Genomic DNA, 26,491 nt, shown 5'->3' on the forward strand with positions numbered 1-26,491 from the left:
TGATAATCTTCCCTTCGTAGTCTGTCCCTTTGTAGTCTGTAATGGTTTGCAAGCCCTGCCACATCCAACGAGTGTCGGAGCCAGTGTTGTCAAGGGCTACAACGAAACTGTACACTGTTGGGGGTACTCGTGGACCAGGGTTGGGAAACACTGCTATAAATGAATCATTCATAAAAAATATTGCAATTAGACGTCAAGTTCAGTAATTAATACAGGATGTGTTTTTAGCATAATTTGTGTTGATCAATTAATTGTTATTTCACATATACACTGATCTCAAGAAGTACGTTTTTTAGTATATTCAAGACATCAATATCAAATCAAACAAATCAAATTTTATTGGTCACATACACATATTTAGCAGATGTTATTGGTCACATACACATATTTAGCAGATTTTATTGGTCACATACACATATTTAGCAGATGTTATTGCGGGTGTAGCAACATTCTTGTGTAAAGTTTCAATAAACATAGAAACAGATTTATGACAAACTGGATTTCCTTCACAATAAGACTACAGATAATAGAAAGACTACCTTAATATTAGAAATATACTGATTATATATTTATTCCTTAGGCTACATGTAGCGGGCAAATATGGATGATGTCCATTAGATTCCAGTTAGACACTACAACTCTATATTTCTAGACACCGGATAGTGAAACTGTGCAGTCCTGCTGAAATGATTACTGACTGTGAAGGAGTAGCCTTCACTGTAAAATGAATGAATGTATTTATGGTGTGTTTATATATCTAGGATCCTAGCTAAATTGTCAATCCATTATCACATGCAAATCCAGTTAATTCATCTTTATTCATCAGCACAACCTTTAACTGTTTGTTTGAACGTTAGAATGAGTGACATGTCCCTTTATTGTCAGCTGACTGCTTGCGAGCCTTGCTAATATGCTGATTGCACACACCTGTGGCCTCCTGCCTGAAACGCTTCAGTTTGTTTAAATGGAGGATGGCATTCAGTGTGTGAGGGACTGCAGGCATGTTGTTAATAAAAATAAACTATTTATGATATCACCATCTCTTTCTCATCAACGTGAGAGGGCATTTGCCAGTTATCACACACTGACGGTCAGGTCCAATGGAGAGAAGAAAAAAAATATATACTAATGCAAATGCTCAGAAACAAAATTTAACAATTAAAAAAAACTTTTTTTAAAAAGAGGGGTAAAAATGATCACTAGTTTTCAAAACTCGCCTTGCGAGGAGAACGTCACAGGGCCTTTTTCTAAAATGTTTTATGAGTTGGAGAACACATTGGGAGGGATCTCAGACTATTCCTCCATACAGAATCCTTCCAGATCCTTGATATCCTTCGTCTGCCCTCTTCAATTTAAACCAGTCCGGAGACTGAGATGGCCATTGCAAAATGTTGATTTTTGTGGTCAATTACTTTGTGGATTTTGATGTGTGCTTGGTGTTATCGTCTTACTGGAAGATCCAGCAAGATCAGCATTCTTGAAGAGGCAAGCAGGTTTTTGGCTAAAATGTCCTTGTACTGGGTAAAGTTCATGCTGCCGTTGACCTTAACAAGAGCCCCAGAACCAGTGGAACCAAATTAGTCCAATAACATCAAAGATCCACCACCATATGGAACAGTGTTTTTTCCCTCTTCATATGCATCATTCTGTGGAAGCCTAGAGCTTTATTTTCGTGTCATCTGACCATAGCAAAGATTCCAAACCAACTGCCAATGCCGTTTAGCAATCTCCATTTGTTAGATGACATGACAATTGAGCTCTTTGGCCACGCACACCAGTTAATTGACCACAAAAATCCACATTTTCCAATGGCCATCAGTCTCCGGACTTGAACCACATGAAAAGCCTGTGGTTTTAATTGAATAGGGTAGCCCATAAGCGCAGATGAAGGATATCAAGGATCTGTAAAGATTCTGGAAATATTCTCCAAGATCCCTCCCAATGTGTTCTCCAATCTCATAAAACATTTTAGAAAAAGGCTCAGTGTCGTTATCCTCGCAAGGAGAGGTATTGAAAACAAGTGTGGCAATAATTTTGACCTATATTTTTTGGAGAACAAATATTTACTTGATAAACAAAATCTCTTTCTCTGAGCAATTGTATTAGTATAAAATATAATTTTATAATTTTTGAGCATATAATATAGCTCAGTACTTGTATTTATTTTATACAGTATTTTTTGCTCATCTTTATCAAGGGTGCCAATAATTTTCCTGACAGTACATTCCATCTTACATTTTAACTGTAAAAAAACAGCAACAAGCTCTTTGGAACAAATCTACATTCCCAACTACCAGCAATCAAGAAACTATCAACAATCAGATTATATTTTCTGGCAGCAAGGCCCACTAGGTGACTCTTCCATGAAACGTTGATGCTAAATGCAAAAGTGAGCAGAGCAGCGGATTACAGCTGCAACAAGCCCTGAAATAATCAAGAAAAAAAGCAGCAATGCATGGTTGAAAATATAAGTCAATCTAAAGTTTAAATCAACGGAAAACGTTGTGAGCATAGTTGATAAAATTCCATACTAAAATGAACCGATCGTAAAGTTCTTCGCCTCTGAATATCTCCAGCCCCATTAAGTGCCCTTACCAGAGATAATACCACAATCTCAAACAAATATCAGGACTGGAAATGTAAAATCATTCACATTCTCATACCTCTCATATTGCAAACTCATGCACACATCTACCCTGTTTGAGGACACTTATTTTAGCCTTAGTACAGACACCCCATCCATCAACAGCAAGAGTGGGGGGGTCTGGCTGTGCGTGCTTAATGTGTGTCAGAGGATGTGCGCTTAAATAAACTGACAGCTTCTGCCTCCACCTGTCTGTCCAGTATCCACCCTCCCCTTTCAATCCCTATCTGACTTGTAGAGGACCCATCTTGTGTCTGTGACCGACGGACGACAACTCTAGTCCCAACAGTGAACCTTTCCTCTGGCTCCCTCTGTTGGCTCAGTGTGTGAAGTATCCCAACTGGTGCATCTTGTGCAGGAAGTTGTGCATGAGGTCAAAGGTGGTGAAGCTGACCCCCACAGCGATAGGCCCTTTGATCCAGTTCATACTGAGGCCCTTGTAGAGTCCACGCACCACACCCTCCTGCACCACGATTGCTTTCATGGTGTTCAGGACGCTGCCGTACTGTTGACCCGTCACCCCTGCCGTCTGCATGCGTCGGCGAACCACGTCCAGCGGGTAAGAGGCCGACTGGCCGATCAGGCCAGCACACGCGCCAAATGCCAGACGCTCGTAGGAGTACGGCTGGGACCGCCTGGTCCTCTCTGGAGAAAGGAATGGGATAAGGAGAGAAAGAGAGATCAAATTAAGCCCTTAATCAAAAAGCTAATCATTAAATTAAGACAATCCAAAAAGAAAAAGGAGGCTGTACCTGCATGCAGTTTCTTGAGGGTCTCATATGTGAAGAAGGTGATTCCTGAGTATGGGATCACTCCCAGGATGGTCGGGCAGAAGCCTCTGTACAGGGTCTTAATGCCCTCCTCCTGTGTAATGCGCACAAACACGTGCATAATGTTGCTGTACCTGTAGGGAAGAAAGATTAGAGTAGGATATTAACCTATATGGATATTAGATAAGGATAAAAACATTACCTATATTACCCTATATACCTGTTAAACTTTGAATAAGTGGGCAAAGGGGGAACCACGTGCAGGCAGTGCTCGAAATTAAAAAAATTCATTGGTAGCACTGGTGCACCCAACTTAAAGTTAGGAGCACCACATAAAAATTTTTGATTGAGATACAGCCTATATTGGGCCTATATGAATTCTAGTTACCTTTTTTGTTTTTACTTTTACACAGGGGAGCCCAATTGAGACCAGGGTCTCATTCACAATAGTGCCCTGAGTACAAACATTTTCACAATCAAGAAAATGAACATTACAAATAAAACAAAAAGGGTACAAAAAAAAACTACAAGGTACAATACTACACTGTCAACAAATAAACCATTACAATCAATCGAAACAACTGCAATCCTCAATGAATTCCTTTAACACCAGAGTCCTAAACTGCCCTAGCGGCAAAAGGGACTGAAGATACAAGGAATTTTGCAGGTTATTCGAACAATGAAGGGCACTAAAACTAAAGGAGGATTGACTTAAATTGGTCAAGTGGGTTTGGTAGCTCATTCTTTAGCAATGAAGTTAGGTAAGTTGGAAGCTTGTGTAGTAGGGCTTTGGAAACAGAAAGGGAGTAATGAATTGATCTGCAGCACTTTAATGGGGACGAGCCAACCTTTTGTTACAGGCTGCAGTGGTGAGTATCAAAACTGTCACCAGTGATAAAACTAATGGTGCTATGGTAGACAGCATCCAAAGGTTTAAGAGTAGTGGCTGTTGCAATCTGGTAAACGGTGTCACCATAATCAGGAACTGACTGTACAATCTGCTTCCTGCTATTTAGGGAGAGGCAAGATCTATTTAAAAAAAAATAAGCCCCCTTTAAATCTTAGCTTTTTAACTAGCTCATCTGTATGTTTTAAAACATTGTGACCTGTCCTCCACAACCACCCGACCTCAACGCAATTGAGATGGTGTGGGATGAGTTGGACCGCAAAGTGAAGGAAAAGCAGCCAACAAGTGCTCAGCATTTGTGGGAACTCCTTCAAGACTGTTGGAAAAGCATTCCAGGTGAAGTTGGTTGAGAGAATGCCAAGAGTGTGCAAAGCTGTCAAAGGCAAAGGGTGGCTACTTCGAAGAATCTAAAATATATTTTGATTTGTTTAACACTTTTTTTGGTTACTACATGTTATATCAATGTTTATGTCTTCACTATTATTCTACAATGTAAAGAAAACCCCTTCAATGATTAGGTGTGTCCAAACTTTTGAAAGGTACTGTATATACACACACAGTATTTATACTCCGGACTCTGACAATGCGCGTCCTAATATTGCTATATTTCTTATTCTTTTACTTTTCAGATGTGTGTATGGTTGTGTATTGTTAGATATTACTGCACTGCTGGAGCTAGGAACACAAGCATTTCAGCCACAATAACATCTGCTAAATATGTGTATGTGAACAATAAAATTAGATTTGAAGTGAATCAGGCCCTATGTTTTATTTTTATTAGTACATCATGGATGTACATCATCATTAGTACATCATAGATGTACAGTTGATGTCGGAAGTTTACATAGGTTGGAGTCATTAAAACTAGTTTTTCAACCACTCCACAAATTTCATGTTAACAAACTATAGTTTTGGCAAGTCAGTTAGGACATGTACTTTGTACATGACAACTCATTTTTCCAACAACTGTTTACAGACAGATTATTTCACTTATAATTCACTGTATCACAATTCCAGTGGGTCAGAAGTTTACATACACTAGGTTGACTGTGCCTTTAAACAGCTTGGAACATTCCAGAAAATTATGTCATGGCTTTAGAAGCTTCTGATAGGCTAATTGACATCATGTGAGTCAATTGGAGGTGTACCTGTGGATGTATTTCAAGGCTTACCTTCAAACTCAGTGCCTCTTTGCTTGACATCATGGGGGAAAAAAATAATCAGCCAAGACCTCAGAAAATAATTGTAGACCTCCACAAGTCTGGTTCATCCAATTTCCAAAAGCCTGAAGGTACCACATTCATCTGTACAAACAATAGTACGCAAGTATAAACACCATGGGACCACGCAGCCATCATACCGCTCAGGAAGGAGATGCGTTCTGTCTCCTAGAGATGAATGTACTTTTGTGCGAAAACTGCAAATCAATCCCAGAACAACAGCAAAGGACCTTGTGAAGATGCTGGAGGAAACAGGTACAAAAGTATCTATATCCACAGTAAAACGAGTCCTATATCGATACCTGAAAGGCCGCTCAGCAACGAAGAAGCCACTGCTCCAAAACCGCCATAAAAAAGCCAGACTACGGTATGCAACTGCACATGGGGACAAAGCTCGTACTTTTTGGAGAAATGTCCTCTGGTCTGATGAAACAAAAATAGAACTGTTTGGCCATAATGACCATTGCTATGTTTAGAGGAAAAAGGGGGAGGCTTGCAAGCCGAAGAACACCAACCCCCTACCGTGAAGCACGGGGGTGGGCAGCATCATGTTGTGGGGGTGCTTTGCTGCAGGAGGGACTGGTGCACTTCACAAAATAGATGGCTCCATGAGGAAGGATATGTGGATATATTGAAGCAAAATCTCAAGACATCAGTCAGGAAGTTAAACCTTGGTCGCAAATGGGTCTTCCAAATGGACAATGACCCCAAGCATACTTCCAAAATTGTGGCAAAATAGCTTAAAAACAACAAAGTCAAGGTATCGGAGTGGCCATCACAAAGCCCTGAGCTCAATCCTATAGAACATTTGTGGGCACAACTGAAAAAGTGTGTGCGAGCAAAGTCTACAAACCTGACTCAGTTACACCAGCTCTGTCAGGAGGAATGGGCCAAAATTCACCCAACTTGTGGGGAGCTTGTGGAAGGCTACCCGAAATGTTTGACCCAAGTTAAACAATTTAAAGGCAATGCTACCAAATACTAATTGAGTGTATGTAAACTTCTGACCCACTGGGAATGTGATGAAAGAAATAAAAGCTGAAATAAATATTTCTCTCTACTATTACTGACATTTCACATTCTTGAAATAAAGTGGTGATCCTAACTGACCTAAAACAGGACATTTTTTGCTAGGATTAAATGTCAGAAATTGTGAAAGTGAGTTTAAAATGTATTTGGCTAAGGAGTAATGTAAACTTCTGAATTCAACTGTACATCATTAGTACATCATAGACATCAAAGGGTTGAAATAAAAATAAAGTATATGAGTCTGTTAATGCATCATTCTCTACAATCTGTTTTGAGGTTATTGGATTTTCAGAGATTATCCTTTCAAACAGGTGGCCAGTTGAGGCAAAATGCTTATTAAAAGCATCACACATTTCTATTTAGTCTAGATTGGGTGCAGAGGCTGTCAAAACCTGCTGGGGAAAGGAGGGGGTGGAGTTTTGTTTCAAAGATTTGACCACTTTCCAGAAATTGGCTAGATTACCACCACTCTCAGATACACAATTCAAGAAGCATGTTGATTTTTTTTTTAAACAGGGATAGACATCTATTTCTCAAATGTCTGAAGGACTGCCAATCAGAAGCAGAATCAGTTCATCTGGCCTTAACCCAAGCTAAATTTTTTTCCTGTAAACCATGGATTGCATCGGTCTTTAAACCTTCGTTTTTGTAAGGCACATGTTAATCTGCAAGAGAGTTAAACAGGGAAATAAAACAATTGTTGTGCCTTTAACTAATATGGAACACCGTTAAACACATTCGTTTATTATAAAAGCTAAAATAAATACCTGTCATTGAAATGACAAAGTCATTTGTGGAATTGTAGGTTTCTACATTGTGTATAAATCACTATTTTCTATTGAGAGTCATTACATTGAAAATTGTACACAGTCTCTTAAAAATGTAAGGTTTGTATTGACGATCATTGATCTCCTGAAGAATCTATCCATTGTCCCTTCTTTCTATGGCCCCAAATGTTTGGACAAAGACAGTACAGTATGAAGATAGGCAGAAACTGCTTCTTCAATATAAAACCCAGATTACACTTGTAGGCAATGTCATGGCGAAGTTGGCTAGCTAATCTCATGGGTAGAAACACGTCATCGGGTCTAACTTTCGTATCGCGCCAAACTGTTCATGTGCAGGCCGTCAAATCAAAGGCACTCCTCAATATAAAGTCATTTCTTGACGAAAATCACTTTCACAAGGTTGGAGTAATAACATGTTTAACTACTTAAGACATTCGCTAGAATCTAGGTTGTGTCTTTAGATTGAGAAAATGCACAACTATGGATGAATTTTTCACTTCTCTCATTGACTTCTCAAAGCCCAAACCCTGGCCTAGTCTGCTTGGTCTGTTACGCAAGTGTTCCCGGAAGTTTCACGATGTTGCGCCTTTGGGTTTAGAAACTCTGTGGTTTTGAGTAGTTTTAGAATGGCCCACGAAATGGTTTATGAATGTAAAATGTGGTCAATGCGATCCGCTATAGAAATATAAAAATGCTGAGGCGGTAATAGTCAGATCTTGGTTGGGTTAGAAGGAAGCTAGCTGTTTTCGCTGTAGTAATGGTGCAACCATGACGCTAACACATCTGCACTCGCTTGTTTCTTTAAGGCACTCGGAAACAACAATTATGGGAGATTTTGTTCATAGTCACACAGTGCTCCCAAAATAAAACTCCTGGTCTCACAGCAAAATATTTGGTCACATTTTTTGTCACACTTTAGAGTCCTGTGTATTTATACATTCAAAGATTGACATTTATGAGTGTTGTTGGAGAGCCCTACATTTGTCTGGGTGTCACTGCCATCCTGGCCCGCACCATGTCCAGGGGGTAGGTGAGCATGGCAGCTGTGGTGCCAGCCAACGACCCTGCCAGGAAACGTGGAAAAGGAGTAAGGGCTCTGAAACAGACAGATCAAATTACATCAGAGTGCAGCTATGGTTTCGACAATGGATATCATTGAATTATTATGATTTTTTTTCACACTAGAGAAAATGGTTTGTTCTGTTCAAGAAAGATCACTGAAGGGTTGCCTTGGAGGCTGATGATAACCACCAGAGTTCAGAATGGTGCTACATTAACAAATCAAATTGTATTAGTCACATGCGCCGAATACAACAGGTGTAGACCTTACAGTGAAATGCTTACTTACAAGCCCCTAACCAACAATGCAGTTTAAAAATTAAGAAATAAAAGGAACAAGTAATTAAGGAGAGCAGCAGTAAAATAACAATAGCGAGACTATATACAGGGGTACCGGTACAGAGTCAATGTGCGGGGGCACCGGTTAGTCGAGGTAATATGAACATATAGGAAGAGTTATTAAAGTGACTATGCATAGACAATAACAGAGAGTAGCAGCGGCGTAAAAGAGGGGTTGGGGGGGGGGCAGTGCAAATAGTCTGGGTAGCCATTTTGATTAGATGTTCAAGAGTCTTATGGCTTGGGGGTAGAGGCTGTTTAGAAACCTCTTGGACCTAGACTTGGCACTCCGGTACCGCTTGCCGTGCGGTAGCAGAGATAACAGTCTATGACTAGGGTAGCTGGAGTTGCTGGCGTTCCTCTGACACCGCCTGGTATAGAGGTCCTGGATGGCAGGACGCTTGGCCCCAGTGATGTACTGGGCTGTACGCACTACCCTCTGTAGTGCTTTGCAGTCTGAGGCCGAGCAGTTGTCATACCAGGCAGTGATGCAGCCAGTCAAGATGCTCTCGATGGTGCAGCTCTAGAACCTTTTGAGGATCTGAGGACCCATGCCAAACCTTTTCAGTCTCCTAAGGGGGAATAGGTTTGTCGTGCCCTCTTCACAACCGTCTTCGGTGTGCTTGGACCATGTTAGTTTGTTGGTGATGTGGACACCAAGGAACTTGAAGCTCTCAACCTGCTCAACTACAGCCCCGTCAATGAGAATGGGGGTGTGCTCTGTCCTCCTTTTCCTGTAGTTGAGGAAAGAGGTTGTTGTCCTGGCACCACACGGCCAGGTCTCTGACCTCCTCCCTATAGGCTGTCTCGTTGTTATCGGTGATCAGGCCTACCACTGTTGTATCATCGGCAAACTTAATGATGGTGTTGGAATCGTGCCTGGCAGTGCAGTCATGAGTGAACAGGGAGTACAGGAGGGGACTGAGCACGCACCCGAGGGACCCCTGTGTTGAGGATCTGTGTGCCGGATGTGTTGTTACCTACCCTTTCCACCTGGGGGCGTTCCGTCAGGAAGTCCAGGATCCAGTTGCAGAGGAAGGTGTTTAGTCCCAGGGTCCTTAGCTTATTGATGAGCTTTGAGGGCACTATGGTGTTGAACGCTGAGCTGTAGTCAATGAATAGCATTCTCACATAGGTGTTCCTTTTGTCCAGGTAGGAAAGGGCAGTGTGGAATACAATAGAGAGGGAGAGGTTGAAAATGTCAGTGAAGACACTTGCCAGTTGGTCAGCGCATGCCCGCAGTACTCGTCCTGGTAATTAATCTGGCCCTGCGGCCTTGTAAATGTTGACCTGTTTAAAGGTCTTACTCACATCGGCTGCGGAGAGCGTTATCACACAGTCGTCCAGAACAGTTGGTGCTCTCATGCATGTTTCAGTGTTATTTGCCTCGAAGCAAGCATAGAAGTAGTTTAGCTCGTCTGGTAGGCTCATGTCACTGGGCAACTCTCGGCTGTGCTTCCCTTTGTAGTCTGTAATGGTTTGCAAGCCCTGCCACATCCAAGGACCGCCAAAGCCGGTGTAGTACAATTCGGTCTTAGTCCTGTATTGATGCTTTGCCTGTTTGATGGTTCGTCGGAGGGCATAGTGGGATTTCTTATACGTTTCCGGGTTAGAGTCACAGCTCTAGCCTTTAGCTCAGTGTGGATGTTGCCTCTAATCCATGGCTTCTGGTTGGGGTATATACGTACAGTCACTGTGGGTGCGACGTCCTCGATGCACTTATTGATGAAGCCAGTGACTGATGTGGTATACTCCTCAATGCCCTCGGAAGAATCCCAGAACATATTCCAGTCTGTGCTAGCAAAACAGTCCTGTAGCTTAGCATTGGCTTCATCCGACCACTTTTTTTTTTGACCGAGTCACTGGTGCTTCCTGATTTAATTTTTGCTTGTAAGCAGGAATCAGGAGGATAGAATTATGGTCAGATTTGCCAAATGGAGTGTGAGGGAGAGCTTTGTACACGTCTCTGTGTGTGGAGTAAAGGTGGTCTAGAGTTGTTTTCCCTCTGGTTGCACATTTAACATGCTGATAGAAATTTGGTAAGACGGATTTAAATTTCCCTCCCAGAGCGCCACCTCTGGATGAGCGTTTTCCTGTTTGGTTATGGCGGAATAGAGCTCATTGAGTGTGGTCTTAGTGCCAGCATTGGTCTGTGATGGTATGTAAACAGCTAAGAAAAATACAGATAAACTCTCTAGGTAGATAGTGTGGTCTACAGCTTATCATGAGATACTCTACCTCAGGCGAGCAAAAATTCAAGACCTCCTTAGATATCGTGCACCAGCTGTTGTTTACAAATATACGTAGTCTGCCCCCCCTTGTACCAGACGCCGCTGTTCTATCCTGCCATACAGTGTATAACCAGACAGCTGTATGTTGATAATGTCGTCGTTCAGCCACGACTCCGTGAAGCATAAGATATTAAAGTTGAATGTCCCGTCGGTAGTTTAATCTTCCTCGTAGGTCATCAATTTTATTTTTCAATGATTGCATGTTAGCTAGAAGAATGGAAGGCAGTGGGGGTTTATTCGATTGCCTACGAATTCTCAGAAGGCAGCCCGACCTCCGTCCTCTTGTTCTCCGTCTTCTCGCAAATGACGGGGATTTGGGCCTGTTCCCGGGAAAGCAGTAGGTCCTTCACGTCGGGCTCGTTAAAGGAAAAAAAAGCTTCTGCCAGTTCGTGGTGGGTAATCGCTGTTCTGATGTCCAGAAGTTATTTGCAGTCATAAGAGACGGTAGCAGCAACATTATGTACAGAATAAGTAAAAAAATAAGTTACAAACAACGCCATTTTTTTTCACAAAAAAACACATTCGGTTAGGAGCATGTAAAACGTGAGCCATCTTCTCCGGTGCCATGATACATATGTGTATTCTCAATTATTTTCACTGAGGGGTACTTTACTCACTTTCCCTGGAAGCCATAGTATCCCCCCAGGATTCTCTTGTACTGGTCGTGGGAGCAGAACTGGATGGCAGCGTAGGGGATGACCCGCACCATGGTGGCAGAGTTGCCCCTCCACAGACTGAGGAAGCCATCTTTCATGTATGTACAGTAGAGGAGTCTGAAGGCTTCCTGGGGGGGGGGGCACAGCAACAACAACCTTAACACTAACTCAACAAGACATCCGTGGTCCTGAACCCATTCTTCGAGGGTGTCTCATTGAGAGTGGAATATGCAAAAAAAATAACTTTTCCAAATCACACATGCATATTAATACCCACTTGTACGTGTGTGAAATAGGAGAAATATAAGCACCTACCAAATTATTTTTACTATTATTAGGGGTCCAAGCCCTGAAAGGGATGGAACCCTATTATAATTGCTAGGATTAATATTACATTTATTTATTTTTTTCCTATTTTTGGAGAGCTATAGCTCTTAAATGGTAACTACAAACTTGGTGGGATGGTGTAAATTGGTGGCCGAATAGTGGCGCTACAAACAACATTTGACTTCAAAAGGTTTTACAATTTTCAACAGCATCTCCTCAGAGACCACTAAACCGATTTCTCCAAAACTTGGTGTAAAACATCTAGAGACCAAGATTTGTAAATGTATTATAAATGAAGTTGATATCTTAAACGTCATGGCCGCTGTGAGCCAATGAAGTTGAGTGCGGTTGGGCCTGACAATTTAAGTCGCTCTTGGAGGGAATGGACTAAGGATGTTAATGGTTAACCATTAAATTGGTTAGCCGCCGAAAATATATATTTGACCATGCTTATCGGTCTATAGGTTAATTTGCATAATTGTGTGGAATTACATTTTCGTTAGTCGTCATGTGTCTTATCACACGCGCAACAGCATACTCAGCCTAGTTTGAGGCGCGGAATGGCCTATCACCTGTCAGAGCAGCTCCTCAAAAAGCTGGTACTGGAGTGAAACATGCTTTTATAAGCCCAGTCATTGCACAAAAGATTATAATTCTAAAGGCAATTGCGTGTTAAAAACTTTTTTGATGGCCACGATTAAAAAAGCGACTATTTTTATTTCTCAATCTCAACTTCTAATTAAAGCGCAACTCCCATTCGCCATTCGTGTGCATAGGCTATAGTCAACGGTAAGCAGAGTCACCCACCACTTTACAATGTGACCTTAAGACAGTATAATTATTTGAAACCTGAACGTTTTACTTTACCTCAAATAATGAGGAATGTCTTACCTTGCTTCAAAGTAGCCTAGCCAAAATCCAACCATAGAAATGTGAAGATAATTATTTTATAAAAGACTTCCTCATGCCATTAACCAGAATTTCTCTCCTGTTCTATTGAGTTTCATATAAACTTCATTTCATTGTCCAGAAGCCAGAGGCACAATCCTAGTCTTATTAGCAACCCATCCTAGTTGCAGCTATCAGATTCCCCCTCTTTCTACAAGTTGCTGAGATTTTTACCTCTGTCACATTAGGTGAGCTGTTTAGAACAGTGGTTTCAGCTCCACTGGCATTAGGTGTGCTATTTAAAACAGTGTTTTCAGCTCCGCTCGCATTAGGTTTAAAACTGTTTTCCCACAAATTGCATTTTAGCAAATGATGTTTTATTAGCTGCTTCATTACAGCAGCTGCATGTTCCATAATAGGCTATTGCCTTTTGACTAAGACGATAGGCTTATTGTTGCATGTTTTCATTAATGAAAAATGTCGGTTCCTTGTATGCATGCATAGTATTTTTTGTTGGTCACGCTATTTTACTGTTTGGAATTGTTTTTACCATTTTTTGACTGATTAATGAGGGTCGGTTAGTCAGCAGGAAAATTGACAGAAATGTGCCTCCCTAATCAAGACGCACAACAAGACTAGACTTTCTGAGACCCTGACCAAGGACCAGTGTATCGAGACCATGACTAGACCAAGACCAGTTTAAATGGGGAAAAACAAGATCAGTAGAGTAAACTTGAGTAGAGTACAATACATTAGACTGGTAATGTTTGGGCCAAATAGGCATCTGTGTTTGGGCTCTTGGAGGGTTGGACATCCCTGCTGGCTAAGCATCTCAATAATCTATACTATTTCCTGAAGTGTGCACTGGTCCACTATTCACATGTTGGTCCTCTGTAGCTGAGTTGGTCGAGCATGGCTCTTGCAACGCCAGGATAGTGGATTCAATTCTCGCGACCACTCAAATGTAAAGAAAGTATGCACGCATGACTAAGTTGCTTTGGATAAAAGCAACCTGCTAAATGGCATATATTACATGTTATAAGATTTGTGTAAGTGCAAGAAATGGAGTCAAGACTGGAACCTACAATACATGCATGCTCTTCCATAGTGTTCAAACCTGACTTTTGCCAGGAGGTGAGCATGGCTCAGAGGGTTGTAATACATGCCACCCCATAGCGGCCCAGGTTCAAATCTCACCAATGCGACTTTCAGATAGACATCCCTAGACAGTGAGGAATTGTTGGTGTTGTGCCTGAACCAAATTTGATTATGTAAAATAAGGGCATAATATTTGAGAAAGAGAAAAGGGCTAACACAGGTAATTGCTGCTTGCAGCTAGATTTATTATTATTAACTCAACAAGACAGTCAACACCTTGGGGAGAATCCTAACTTCAAATTGTCACTTAGTCTCCCATTGACGTCAATGGGAGACTATGTGAAAATATGATTTAAGTGGAAGTTAGGATTCACCATTATGGCAGCATGGAGAGAATTTGTGACTGTTCAGCGTTGTAATATTTAATATACAGAACATTACCTTTGAAAAAGCAATGTTTTGAGCTTCAGCTTCAGCTTCAGACAGACAGATTAAAAAGTGACACACACCCAAGTGGCCAAATAACATTCCCATCTAGGAGATAACACCATTAAATCCTGCTCTGCCAGCCTCTGCCAATTGGGAAGACATACAGTACATCAAGTACATCTTTATTATTTTAATGTGAGTTATATAATAAACTCACCTTAGCAGAGAATCTTTGTGAAGACACTAAAGTAGGAGAAGAAGGAAAATAAGTATTAAGGCAAAGATACTAACAATTAAATTAGTATATATTTACAAAAGGAACCCCTACTTTATATTCTGAGTGCATGTTCTTCCAGGGAAATGGCCTTACCTTGGAAGATGATCTTGGTTCTGTCCAGAGGAGCTATGACTGTTTTGGCCACAGCTCCTGCCAATGCTCCACATAGCAGGGAGTCCCACACTGTCCATCTCTGCACACACAAAGAAACACTCAGTGTTCCACTTCACACAGGACACAAAAGACAAAGTCACTTTGAAATTATATCAGTCATAAACATACTCCATAACTCACGACTAGCATCACTACTCTGAAAGGTTCTGACTTAGAATATGTGGACAACTACAAATACCTAGGTGTCTGGTTAGACTGTAAACTCTCCTTCCAGACTCACATTAAGCATCTCCAATCCAAAATTAAATCTAGAATCGGCTTCCTATTTCGTAACAAAGCATCCTTCACTCATGCTGCCAAACATACCCTCATAAAACTGACTATCCTACCAATCCTTGACTTCGGCGATGTCATTTACAAAATAGCCTCCAACACTCTACTCAGCAAACTGGATGTAGTCTTTCACAGTGCCATCCGTTTTGTCACCAAAGCCCCATATACCACCCACCACTGCGACCTGTATGCTCTCGTTGACTGACCCTCGCTTCATATTTGTCGCCAAACCCCACTGGCTCCAGGTCATCTATAATCTTTGCTAGGTAAAGCCCCGCCTTATCTCAGCTCACTGGTCACCATAGCAACACCCACCCGTAGCACATGCTCCAGCAGGTATATTTCACTGGTCATCCCCAAAGCCAACACTTCCTTTGGCTGCCTTTCCTTCCAGTTCTCTGCTGCCAATGACTGGAACGAATTGCAAAAATCACTGAAGCTGGAGACTTATATCTCCCTCTCTAACTTTAAGCATCAGCTGTCAGAGCAGCTTACTGATCACTGTATCTGTACACAGCCAATCTGTAAATAGCTCATCCCCATATTGTTATTTATCTTCTTGCTCTTTTGCACCCCAGTATCTCTACTTGCACATCATCATCTGCACATCTATCATTCCAGTGTTAATTGCTAAATTGTAATTATTTCGCCTCTATGGCCTATTTACTGCCTTACCTCACTACTCTTCTACATTTGCACACACTGTATATAGATTTTTTTCTACTGTGTTATTGACTGTACGTTTGTTTATGTGTAACTCTGTGTTGTTGTTTTTGTAGCACTGCTTTGCATTATCTTGGACAGGTCGCAATTGTAAATGACAACTCGTTCTCAACTGGTCTACCTGGTTAAATAAAGGTGAAATAAAATAAATAAACACTACAGCTGTAATGGAGACTATAACATGTCATGATCACTGGCTGCAGATACAGACTAAAGCAGGGCTCTTCAACCGTGTTCCTGGAGAGCTACCGTTCTGTAACCCTAATCTAGGACACCTGGTTCTACTAATTAGAATAGGTTGATAAACTCAACCAAGTTCTTACAACTGGAGTTGGAGTGAAAACCTACAGGAGGGTAGCTCTCCAGGAACAGGGTTGGAGACCCCTGGGCTAAAGGTATCACATATAGGTTTCTCATGCTCTTGGAGTACTGCAAGGGTGTAATTTTAACTATCTTTCAACAGATTTCTAACCCATTTTACAGTAGACTGTAGTAAACCTCTCCTCCATGAGTATACACTTCATATGATCTGCAGAGCAGTAATGTGCCATTATGTCATTGTATCGTGTAGGCTACTTTAGTGTACAGCACTCCAAACATAAACAGCTTTACTTGCCTCTAACTGGAGGTGGAGATAATCTCTTAGCTGGTTCAGAATGTGTTTGTGTGTGTGAGGGTGTGGGTTGTAAAAGTTAATTGGACGGCGGACCCAATAAAATCCCTGATAACTGAATAACTTGCATTACAGTGACTTTTTTTCTTCAGTTAAGAACAAATTCTTATTTACAATGACGGTCTACCCTAACCCGGAGGACGCTGGGCCAACTGTGCGCCGCCCTACGGGACTCCCAATCACGGCCGGTTGTGATACAGCCTGGAATCGAACCAGGGTCTGTAGTGACGCCTCTAGCACTGATATGCAGTGCCTTAGACCGCTGCGCCACTCGACAGCCCCAAATTAGTGATGACTAATGTTGCCAGTGCCATTTGGTACTCCTTAACAATAAAATATGCAATCTAGTCTAGTCCACTTTAACCCCATACCCATGTCCCAGGGTCTCCCATACTACCCAAAGGTTACTTGCTGTTCTGGTAAACATGTTTGGCAGCCTTCAGCTGGCTGGTCTTGGCCTGCATGTTCCTGCTATAAACAGCTCTGTGGTATGTAGGCCTGCCTGGCTGCTGTTAGGCTACTGCATCAGGGAAAACCCATGATGTAGGGGCTGAGGGGGGGGCTCACTTTAGCCTGGCCGGAGGGAGGGAGAGACAACACTGCTGCCTGGGGCTGTGCCATCTGGTGGTCCTGCACTGTATGGGCCATGTGTGCCCTTGACGACGCCCAGGATCTATGACAGTCAGTCAACACCAGACAAAACACTGCATGAGATAGAAACATGATGATAAACAACATATCCTCCCACTGCATGCATAGATGAGCTCTGTGTCACCTTCAATAAATATGCTGTTAAATGTATCAACTTCCCTATTTGCAAAGTAACAGAAAATAATTAACAGCTAACTACATACTGTTTAATTTCCTCTGTAATAAAACAGTACATCACAATTGGTTATGTAAGTCATTCTAGAATATTCCCAACTAAATGTAACATTTTTACTTATTAGGAACACAATATATGATCTACTATTATTATGAGACACTCACCAATCTCTGCAAAATAATCAAAATAAATAATCAAACGTTAAGAGAAAAAGTAAACATTGCTACACACCACTTCAGCACGCACACCACTTGGGCTAAAAATAAAGAAGTGGAAATGAATGCGCAATCGAATTCCTCGCCTTTAATCTTGATTACTGTACGTGTGTTTGTTGCAAATCCGGTCAATCTTGAACAATCTTCAGCAATGTTTCACATTCAGTGTTCAACTCCTCTGTCGTCTTCCGAGATGCGTCGCCACATTTCTCTATCTGTTTGATGTCGTTGGGTCAATATCTGTGGTCAACACATCAGTCAACTTGTCCGTCTATCTCAGCGTTTACGAATTTTTTTCCAAGGTGATTGAAAACGACAGGTGCCACACTGCGACAGGGAAGGTGGTGGCCTATTTTTAGGTGTTGTCTTCCTAAAAATTATTGGAGTTTGCTCGCGCACGAGATTATTGTCTTTCAAGGGTTTATCAGTTTGAGGGCACGTACAATTGTTTTGGACTACAAGTCCCATAGATATTTTCAAACCGAACATTGGACTCCACATGAAATCACGCGAGGGTGACACAGCACTCTTTTTTTTGACACAGCGTTCAGTACTTGTTGTTGTTGTTGTTGTTTTCGGGAAAATGGCGTCCAACGTAGAGGCCCCGGAGTCGTGGTACCTCGCCCTCCTTGGCTTTGCAGAACATTTCCGCACCTCAAGTCCACCCAAAATTCGTCTGTGTGTGCATTGTCTTCAAGCGGTTTTCCAGTTTAAACCTCCGCAAAGGGTGGAGGCCAGAACTCACCTTCAACTCGGCTCGGTGCTCTATCATCATACGAAGAACAGCGAGCTGGCGCGGAGCCACTTGGAGAAAGCGGTGAGGAGGGAGAGTTTAGGAAAGCTCGATGATGGAACCAGAGATGCGTTGATCGAGGCCTTGAATAGTGAAATGGGAACAGTAACAAGTTCGATAACTAACTTTAGAGCCCGGCTTTCTGGTATCAGTCATAGGTATTTGGACTCAGAAGATAATTTGTTAGCATGATAGCCTAGCCGGCAGGCCTGCGCATCTTTCACTCGTTCAATGTGTTAGAAGTTGCTACTATTGTTGCTTGCTTTGACTGCATGCAACATTGTACTGCATTTTGTTCCTAACATCTTCTCTTTTCTATTTTTTCCAGTGGTTAATATCACAACAAGTATCCTTTTCAATGCTATGGTTTCAACCCCAACACTACAGTAACTAGCATTACAATGTCGTGCAATTCTGCAGAACGTTTCTCAGTTCTGTGTTTGCTGTTCCATCTGGTACATTGTGTCTCGATAGTAAAATTCTGTATTAAATGTCAATTAAGTGGTTTCCTTAACAGAATATCTCAGATCCCACAATTTGAAGATGTTAAATTTGAAGCAGCAAGTCTTTTGTCAGAACTCTATTGTCAGCAGATACCGGTAAATAAAGCTAAAATACATTTCCTGCTTTTGCAATGTCTGGAGATCCATTTTGACGAACATGTTTTCATTCAAGTGTAAGGTGGAGTAGTTTTGATTCTGTATTTGTTGTTTTCAGAATCTGGTAGATTCTGCAAAGCCTTTACTGCGAAAGGCAATCCAGATCTCACAGCAAACTCCCTATTGGCACTGTCGCCTGCTGTTTCAACTAGCGGTATGTTGTACTGTAAATACTGACTGAATTGACTTGTCTCTTTTGGATGTTTGATTGTAGGCCTTTACATTGCAGTGCATTGAATGTGTCTTATTTTTTTCCTTTATCAGCAACTGCACACTCTGGAGAAAGACCTTGTGTCTGCCTGTGACCTCCTAGGGGTCGGTGCTGAGTATGCCAGAGTGGTGGGCTCGGAATACACCAGGTATTGTAACCTTGCTGCGCTGAACTATTTACTTTTTTTGTCCCCATTAATAATCTGTAAAAGAAGATACAGTAGATGTTATGTTAAAGATGCCCTCCAGTGAACTTAATGAAAACATTTCTATAACGGTCGGCTGAATATGCAATGTGTGTTTCTCAGGGCACTGTTCCTCCTGAGTAAAGGAATGGTAAGTCTCAAATTCTTTTATGAAAATGCAGAGTTTTGTATCTGTCATTTGCGTTTTACTAAGTATTAACGGATATCTTAAGTATGCAATGCGCTTATAGCACGGGTATAAACAAATATTTTGCACTAGAGAATCCATACCGTAATGTTCTGTTTATCCTGTGTATCAGCTCCTACTGATGGAGAGGAAGCTGGGGGAGGTGCACCCTCTGCTCACGCTGTGCGGGACGATCGTGGAGAACTGGCAGGGAAACCCCATCCAGAAAGAGTCTCTCAGGGTATTTTTCCTGGTGCTGCAGGTCACACACTACCTGGATGCCGGACAGGTAAAGACTCCTGTCAGGCTGGATCAAAACCACCGATGCACTAACTGTGGTCCCCAAGGGCAATAACACCCAAGACTGTAGTCATGCACCCCTGGACAAGATAGCCTATATGCTTTCCCACTCAATTGTAGTGTAGTTGAAACAGCTTCACTGGTATTGACCACCTCCATGTTATGTTGCAGGTGAAGAGTGTGAAGCCCTGTCTTAAGCAGCTGCAGCAGTGCATCCAGACCATCTCTACACTCCATGATGATGAGATCCTGCCCAGTAACCCTGCTGACCTCTTCCACTGGCTGCCCAAGGAACACATGTGTGTTCTCGTCTACCTGGTGAGCCCCATATTTTCCCTTCTCCTCTGATACCTGAGGACTGATCCCCCATAGACACTGGTGCAGATCTGAAAGGATTGGATAGGTAAAAGCAACATGTTACATGGTAATAACCTTGTTCTCTAAATGTTCCAGGTGACCGTCATGCACTCCATGCAAGCAGGGTATTTGGAGAAGGCACAGAAATACACAGACAAAGCACTCATGCAGCTTGAGAAACTAAAAAGTAAGTGATTTGAAGCCCACATGCATCGCCTCTCTTCTGTACTACTGTCAAAATAATCTGTTTAACACCCACTGTTGTCTAAAACGTCTTGTTCCCCCTTATTTCAGTGCTGGACAGCAGTCCCATCCTTTCAACGTTCCAGGTCATTCTGCTGGAGCACATCATCATGTGTCGGCTAGTCACTGGTCACAAGGCTACTGCATTACAAGAGGTAATGTAGAAGCATCCATGGACCAATCTTATTTCTGTTTTACTCATTCACTCTGAACATAAACACTGTGCAAAGTAACAGTGGAATGTTTAAAAGTTCAATCAAAGTAGCTACTGGAATATATGATGGGCAATTTCATGCCCATTGACAGTTGAGATGATGACTCTCTCCATATCCCAGATCTCCCAGGTCTGCCAACTGTGCCAACAGTCCCCCAGGTTATTCACCAATCACGCTGCCCAACTCCACACTCTACTAGTAAGTATTTGAAACCTTCACCCAGAATACATACCCTCAATTCACTATCTTGAATAACATTTTACCACCCACTTCTCTAACTGGAACTCTAAAACTCCCACTTTTAACTTTATGTGCTGTTCCATTTTTCAGGGCCTGTATTGTATATCTGTCAACTGTATGGACAACGCAGAGGCACAGTTCACCGCCGCTTTGCGGGTAAGTGACGTAAGTCGTAACGCTAAGCTTATTATACGGGTTCTCTCTGCATGTGTTCAATATGTATTACATTGTCACGTTTTGGATACTTAGTTAATCCGTGGGTGTTTCCTTTCCAGCTAACCACACACCAGGAGCTGTGGGCGTTCATTGTGACAAACCTGGCCAGCGTCTACATCAGGGAAGGAAACAGACACCAGGAGGTTAGTAGACACACACACACTATTCAATTTTACTGAAAATAAAGTATTGTCAACTGTATTAACCTTGTTTCTTTTAAAGCTCTACAGTCTCCTTGAGAGGATAAACCCTGATCACAACTTTCCTGTGAGGTGTGTAAACACGTATTGCGTAACACAGATTTTAGTGGTTGTTCTATTTTGCTTTGTAATCCAAACACATTCTCAGAGCCAAATACCTTGTTTTTTTTAAGGCTAAGAATGCAGCCCGTTGCTGAGATGGTGTACAGTGGAGGAAAAAAGTATTTGATCCCCTGCTGATTTTGTACGTTTGCCCACTTACAAAGAAATTATCAGTCTATAATTTTAATAGTAGGTTTATATGAACAGTGAGAGACAGAATAACAACAACAAAAAATCCAGAAAAACGCATGTCAAAAATGTTATAAATTGATTTGCATTTTAATGAGGGAAATAAGTATTTGACCCCTGCAAAACATTACTTAGTACTTGGTGGCAAAACCCTTGTTGGCAATCACAGAGGTCAGACGTTTCTTGTAGTCGGCCACCAGGTTTGCACACATCTCAGGAGGGATTTTGTCCCACTCTTTGTAGATCTTCTCCAAGTCATTAAGGTTTCGAGGTTGACATTTGGCAACTCGAACCTTCAGCTCCCTCCACAGATTTTCTATGGGATTAAGGTCTGGAGACTGGCTAGGCCACTCCAGGACCTTAATGTGCTTCTTCTTGAGCCACTCCTTTGTTGCCTTGGCCGTGTGTTTTGGGTCATTGTCATGCTGGAATACCCATCCACGACCCATATTCAATGCCCTGGCTGAGGGAAGGAGGTTCTCACCCAAGATTTGACGGTACATGGCCCCGTCCATCGTCCCTTTGATGCGGTGAAGTTGTCCTGTCCCCTTAGCAGCAAAACACCCCCAAAGCATAATGTTTCCACCTCCATGTTTGACGGTGGAGATGGTCTTCTTGGGGTCATAGGCAGCATTCCTCCTCCTCCAAACACGGCGAGTTGAGTTGATGTCAAAGTCCATTTTGGTCTCATCTGACCACAACACTTTCACCAGTTGTCCTCTGAGTCATTCAGATGTTCATTGGCAAACTTCAGACGGGCATGTATATGTATTCTTGAGCAGGGGGACCTTGCGGGCGCTGCAGGATGTCAGTCCTTCACGGCGTAGTGTGTTACCAATTGTTTTCTTGGTGACTATGGTCCCAGCTGCCTTGAGATCATTGACAAGATCCTCCCGTGTAGTTCTGGGCTGATTCCTCACCGTTCTCATGATCATTGCAACTCCACGAGGTGAGATCTTGCATGGAGCCCCAGGCCGAGGGATATTGACAGTTCTTTTGTGTTTCTTCCATTTGCGAATAATCGCACCAACTGTTGTCACCTTCTCACCAAGCTGCTTGGCGATGGTCTTGTAGCCCATTCCAGCCTTGTGTAGGTCTACAATCTTGTCCCTGACATCCTTGGAGAGCTCTTTGGTCTTAGCCATGGTGGAGAGTTTGGAATCTGATTGATTGCTTCTGTGGACAGGTGTCTTTTACACAGGTAACAAGCTGAGATTAGGAGCACTCCCTTTAAGAGTGTTTTTCTGGATATTTTTGTTGTTATTCTGTCTCTCACTGTTCAAATAAACCTACCATTAAAATTATAGACTGATCCTTTCTTTGTCAGTGGGCAAACGTACAAAATCAGCAGGGGATCAAATACTTTTTTCCCCCAGTGTATTTGACTACAAGCTGACGGACTTGTTTGTTTGGTTGTGTTGCAGCTCTCACTGTCTTCGCGCTGCAGCTTTCTACATCCGAGGACTCCTGTCCTTCTTCCAAGGACGCTACAACGAGGCCAAGTGAGTCTCCCCCACCTCCTCTTTTACTGAGTTGCTGAGAAGTATACCATAGGTCCTCAAATTTTCAGTGGGAATTGGAAAATAAATCATTTCATAATGATATTCTTATTACAGACGGTTCCTTAGAGAAACTCTGAAGATGTCCAATGCGGAGGACCTGAATAGACTGACTGCCTGCTCACTGGTTCTGCTAGGCCATATATTCTATGTACTGGGAAACCACAGGGTAAGATCACTCCACAATGGTCAGAAATGGATATTTTGCGAGGAACATCTACCCTGACCCTTTTCAAATATTATGTATGCGTCCATAGCTTACTGTATAGTGTACATTTTATTCAACGTGTGCGGAAAAAAGTATTTGTGTGTGTGTACAGTTGAAGTCGGAAGTTTACATACACTTAGGTTGGAGTCATTAAAACTCGTTTTTCAACCACTCCACAAATTTCTTGTTAACAAACTATAGTTTTGGCAAGTCGGTTAGGACAGCTACTTTGTGGATGTAATTTTTCCAACAATTGTTTACAGACAGATTATTTCACTTATAATTCACTGTATCACAATTCCAGTGGTTCAGAAGTCTAGGTTGACTGTGCCTTTAAACAACTTGGAAAATTCCAGAAAATGACATCATGGCTTTTGAAGCTTCTGATAGGCTAATTGACACCATTTGAGTCAATTGGAGGTGTACCTATGGATGTATTTCAAGGCCTACCTTCAAACTCAGTGCCTGTGATGAAAGAAATAAAAGCTGAACTAAATCATTCTCTCTACTATCATTCTGACATTTCACATTCTTAAAATAAAGTGGTGATCCTAACTGACCTACGACAGGGAATTTTTACTATGATTAAATGTCAGGAATTGTGAAAAACTGAGTTTAAATGTATTTGACTAAGGTGTATGTGAACTTCTGACTTAAACTGTAGCTTGCGTAACAATATGTTTTTGTTTTTCTCTAGGAAAGCAACAACATGGTGGTTCCAGCGATGCAGCTGGCCAGCAAGATCCCTGACATGTCTGTCCAGCTGTGGTCTTCTGCCCTTTTAAAAGGTGCGTCCCTACCTGTGCATTTCTTTTGTCTTTGGATTTGAGCTTCAATGCTCCCTACTAAGCTTAAAGTATTTGATGTTGGTTTCCTTGACCACATTTTTTTTGTCTTTGTCCCTGTAGATCTGAACAAGGCCCTGGGAAACACCATAGATGCCCATGAAGCAGCTCAGATGCACCAGAACTTCTCCCAGCAGCTTCTCCAGGACCACATCGCTGCCTGCAGCCTCCCCGAACACAACCTAATCAGCGTACATATCAATTTATCTTTAACTTTTTATCTTTAATTATTACTGGCGTCAAAGTTGTGTATTGTAAATAGATAATATAGGTTGTTTAGCTGTGTTTCTGTTGTCTGTCTGGCTTAGATGGGTACTTAACAGTACTAATCTCTGTTCCCTGTGACAGTGGACGGACGGCCCGCCACCTGGGCAGTTTCAAGCCCAGAACGGCCCGACAACCAGCCTGGCCAGCCTGCTATGAACACATGGCTCCATCATACACATGCATACGAGAGAGCAAGTGCAAACTGACAACACACAAGGGCTACCATTCTTCTAGCCTCAAAGATGTCTATAATTGAACTATCGTTTCTTTACGTCTTTTGAAAATTAGAGGGGTACTGGGAAAACATAGTAGCAGTTATACGATTAATTTATTAATGTTGATATTTTTGTAACTTTAGCAAAATATTTTACCGCTTTTCTTTGTATGAATGCCATTTTTCCTATGCATGGAAGTTACTGAAGTTGATTAACTCTACAACTGTTGCTAATCATTTGCTGAGGATTTTCACAGCTAGTCATTGTTTTGTAGCACCACATCCACGTGAATTAGTGTAGGTACACTTGGCATTACTTCTCATGTATTGAACCAGCAACATGTTTTGTTTCATGTTAAGTTTGGACTTGAATGTTAAATTGTTAGTGTTGAGATAAAGGGTTTGAATATTTCGAAAGAGTGCAAGAGAGAATAGTGAAAGAGTCAGAATGTTCATTAAGTGCAGTTACTTAATGGACCAGAAGGTGTCCCTTTTGAGCTGTGATTTGATAAACCTGCTTTGAGAGAGGAATATTTTTTGTAACATTTGACATGTCAAAGGTTTGCAACTTTCCAGAATTCTTGAAGCATCCCAGGATTCCGACAGAGTCGTTTGGGTTTCCTGAAGTGTGTGTGTGTGTGTGTGTGTGTGTGTGTGTGTGTGTGTGTGTGTGTGTGTGTGTGTAAGGCCTTTGTGTTGATCCAGAGGAGGTAGAAGAGGGGATCATTTTGAAGATGCATCACAAACATAACTATTATTGGCTATACATATGAATTCTAGTTCATTTATTGAGTTCCATAGATCATGAAGTTGGATATTTTTTTAACATACAAGAAACTTTTGGATAAAGAAAGTCAATGTATTACTTTTTGTTATGTTATAATTTGTCTTTATAGTTCTAGTTAAAGGTTTTCTTTACAATACATTGTATACATAGGCCACATGGGAAACCTTTATTGTACAGTGACATTTTATAAAGTAAATGTAGTCAAGTGTGTAATGTATTTTAACTACCAGTATCACATGTAGAAATCCAACTCAATGCTTGATATTTAAGTCAATCTATATGGACACGTCAGAAGCTTGAGTATTTGCCATATTCTATCCAATGCCTATGTTTTTATTGCTTATATTGTTTTTCAATATTTTTGGGGACAAAGTCTGAATAAATGTGGTATTTGCAACCATCATTTTGTGTTGTTTCAAATAAAAGAAAAATGCATTTGTCACGTGCCGAATACAACGGGTGTAGTAGACCTTACAGTGAAATGCTTACTTACAAACCCTTAACCAACAATGCAGTTTTAAGAAAAATAACTAAAAAAAAAGAAAAGTTTCAAATATTTAAAGAGCAGCAGTAAAATAACAATAGCGAAGCTATATACAGGATGTATCGGTACAGAGTTTGTCGATGTAATTGAGGTAATATCTACATGTAGGTAGAGTTATTAAAGTGACTATGTATAGATAATAACAGAGTAGCAGCAGCGTAGAGGATGGGGGCAGTGCAAATAGTCTGGGTAGCTATTTGATTAGATGTTCAGGAGTCTTATGGCTTGGGGTTAGACGCTGTTTAGAAGCCTCTTGGACCTAGACTTGGCGCTCCGGTATCGCTTGCCGTGCGGTAGCAGAGAGAACATTCTATGACAATTTGTAGGGCCTTTCTCTGACACCGCCTGGTACAGAGGTTCTGGGT

The 26,491-nt window shown here is 41.7% G+C and overlaps 2 protein-coding genes across 5 annotated transcripts; one reads left to right on the forward strand and one right to left on the reverse strand.

Moving 5' to 3' along the window:
• Positions 1–315: 315 nt before the first annotated feature.
• On the reverse strand, positions 316–17,912 carry LOC106613733 (mitochondrial coenzyme A transporter SLC25A42). 3 transcript variants are annotated; one of them, XM_014216288.2, is made up of 8 exons: positions 17,623–17,912; positions 17,133–17,269; positions 14,816–14,915; positions 14,663–14,688; positions 11,665–11,831; positions 8,338–8,454; positions 3,397–3,548; positions 316–3,289 (listed from the first exon to the last, which is right to left on the reverse strand). In XM_014216288.2, the coding sequence occupies exons 2-8, from the start codon at positions 17,211–17,213 to the stop codon at positions 2,964–2,966; spliced, it is 969 nt and encodes a 322-aa protein (XP_014071763.1). In that variant the 5' UTR covers positions 17,214–17,269; positions 17,623–17,912; the 3' UTR covers positions 316–2,963. The 3 variants fall into 3 exon arrangements, with proteins under 3 accessions (XP_014071763.1, XP_014071765.1, XP_014071764.1); XM_014216290.2 differs by having other exon boundaries at positions 17,133–17,238; positions 17,623–17,902; XM_014216289.2 differs by having other exon boundaries at positions 17,556–17,795.
• On the forward strand, positions 17,681–25,985 carry LOC106613732 (MAU2 chromatid cohesion factor homolog). 2 transcript variants are annotated; one of them, XM_014216286.2, is made up of 19 exons: positions 17,681–18,423; positions 18,728–18,745; positions 18,927–18,998; positions 19,117–19,212; positions 19,323–19,417; positions 19,577–19,604; positions 19,774–19,929; positions 20,112–20,258; positions 20,394–20,484; positions 20,592–20,695; positions 20,876–20,953; positions 21,086–21,160; positions 21,271–21,354; positions 21,434–21,483; positions 23,127–23,204; positions 23,319–23,430; positions 24,167–24,257; positions 24,378–24,505; positions 24,663–25,985. In XM_014216286.2, the coding sequence occupies exons 1-19, from the start codon at positions 18,106–18,108 to the stop codon at positions 24,735–24,737; spliced, it is 1,896 nt and encodes a 631-aa protein (XP_014071761.2). In that variant the 5' UTR covers positions 17,681–18,105; the 3' UTR covers positions 24,738–25,985. The 2 variants fall into 2 exon arrangements, with proteins under 2 accessions (XP_014071761.2, XP_014071762.2); XM_014216287.2 differs by having other exon boundaries at positions 21,086–21,151.
• Positions 25,986–26,491: the final 506 nt, after the last annotated feature.

This window comes from Salmo salar, chromosome ssa10, assembly GCF_905237065.1.
Source record: "Salmo salar chromosome ssa10, Ssal_v3.1, whole genome shotgun sequence".
Classification (NCBI taxonomy): Eukaryota; Metazoa; Chordata; class Actinopteri; order Salmoniformes; family Salmonidae; genus Salmo; species Salmo salar.

What these genes read in the sequence shown, in the direction of transcription:
- LOC106613733 (XM_014216288.2), bottom strand. Translation starts at nt 17,213, where the DNA reads ATGGCCCATACAGTGCAGGACCACCAGATGGCACAGCCCCAGGCAGCA. An exon ending in GCAGTGACACCCAGACAAAT is followed by an intron (nt 3,549 to 8,337) that starts GTAGGGCTCTCC and finishes TCTTCCCTACAG; the next exon opens with GTACAGCAACATTATGCACG. An exon ending in CCTCAAGAAACTGCATGCAG is followed by an intron (nt 3,290 to 3,396) that starts GTACAGCCTCCT and finishes TCCTTTCTCCAG; the next exon opens with AGAGGACCAGGCGGTCCCAG.
- LOC106613732 (XM_014216286.2), top strand. Translation starts at nt 18,106, where the DNA reads ATGAAATCACGCGAGGGTGACACAGCACTCTTTTTTTTGACACAGCGT. An exon ending in GCAGCTTGAGAAACTAAAAA is followed by an intron (nt 20,485 to 20,591) that starts GTAAGTGATTTG and finishes CCCTTATTTCAG; the next exon opens with TGCTGGACAGCAGTCCCATC. An exon ending in AGGCTACTGCATTACAAGAG is followed by an intron (nt 20,696 to 20,875) that starts GTAATGTAGAAG and finishes TCCATATCCCAG; the next exon opens with ATCTCCCAGGTCTGCCAACT.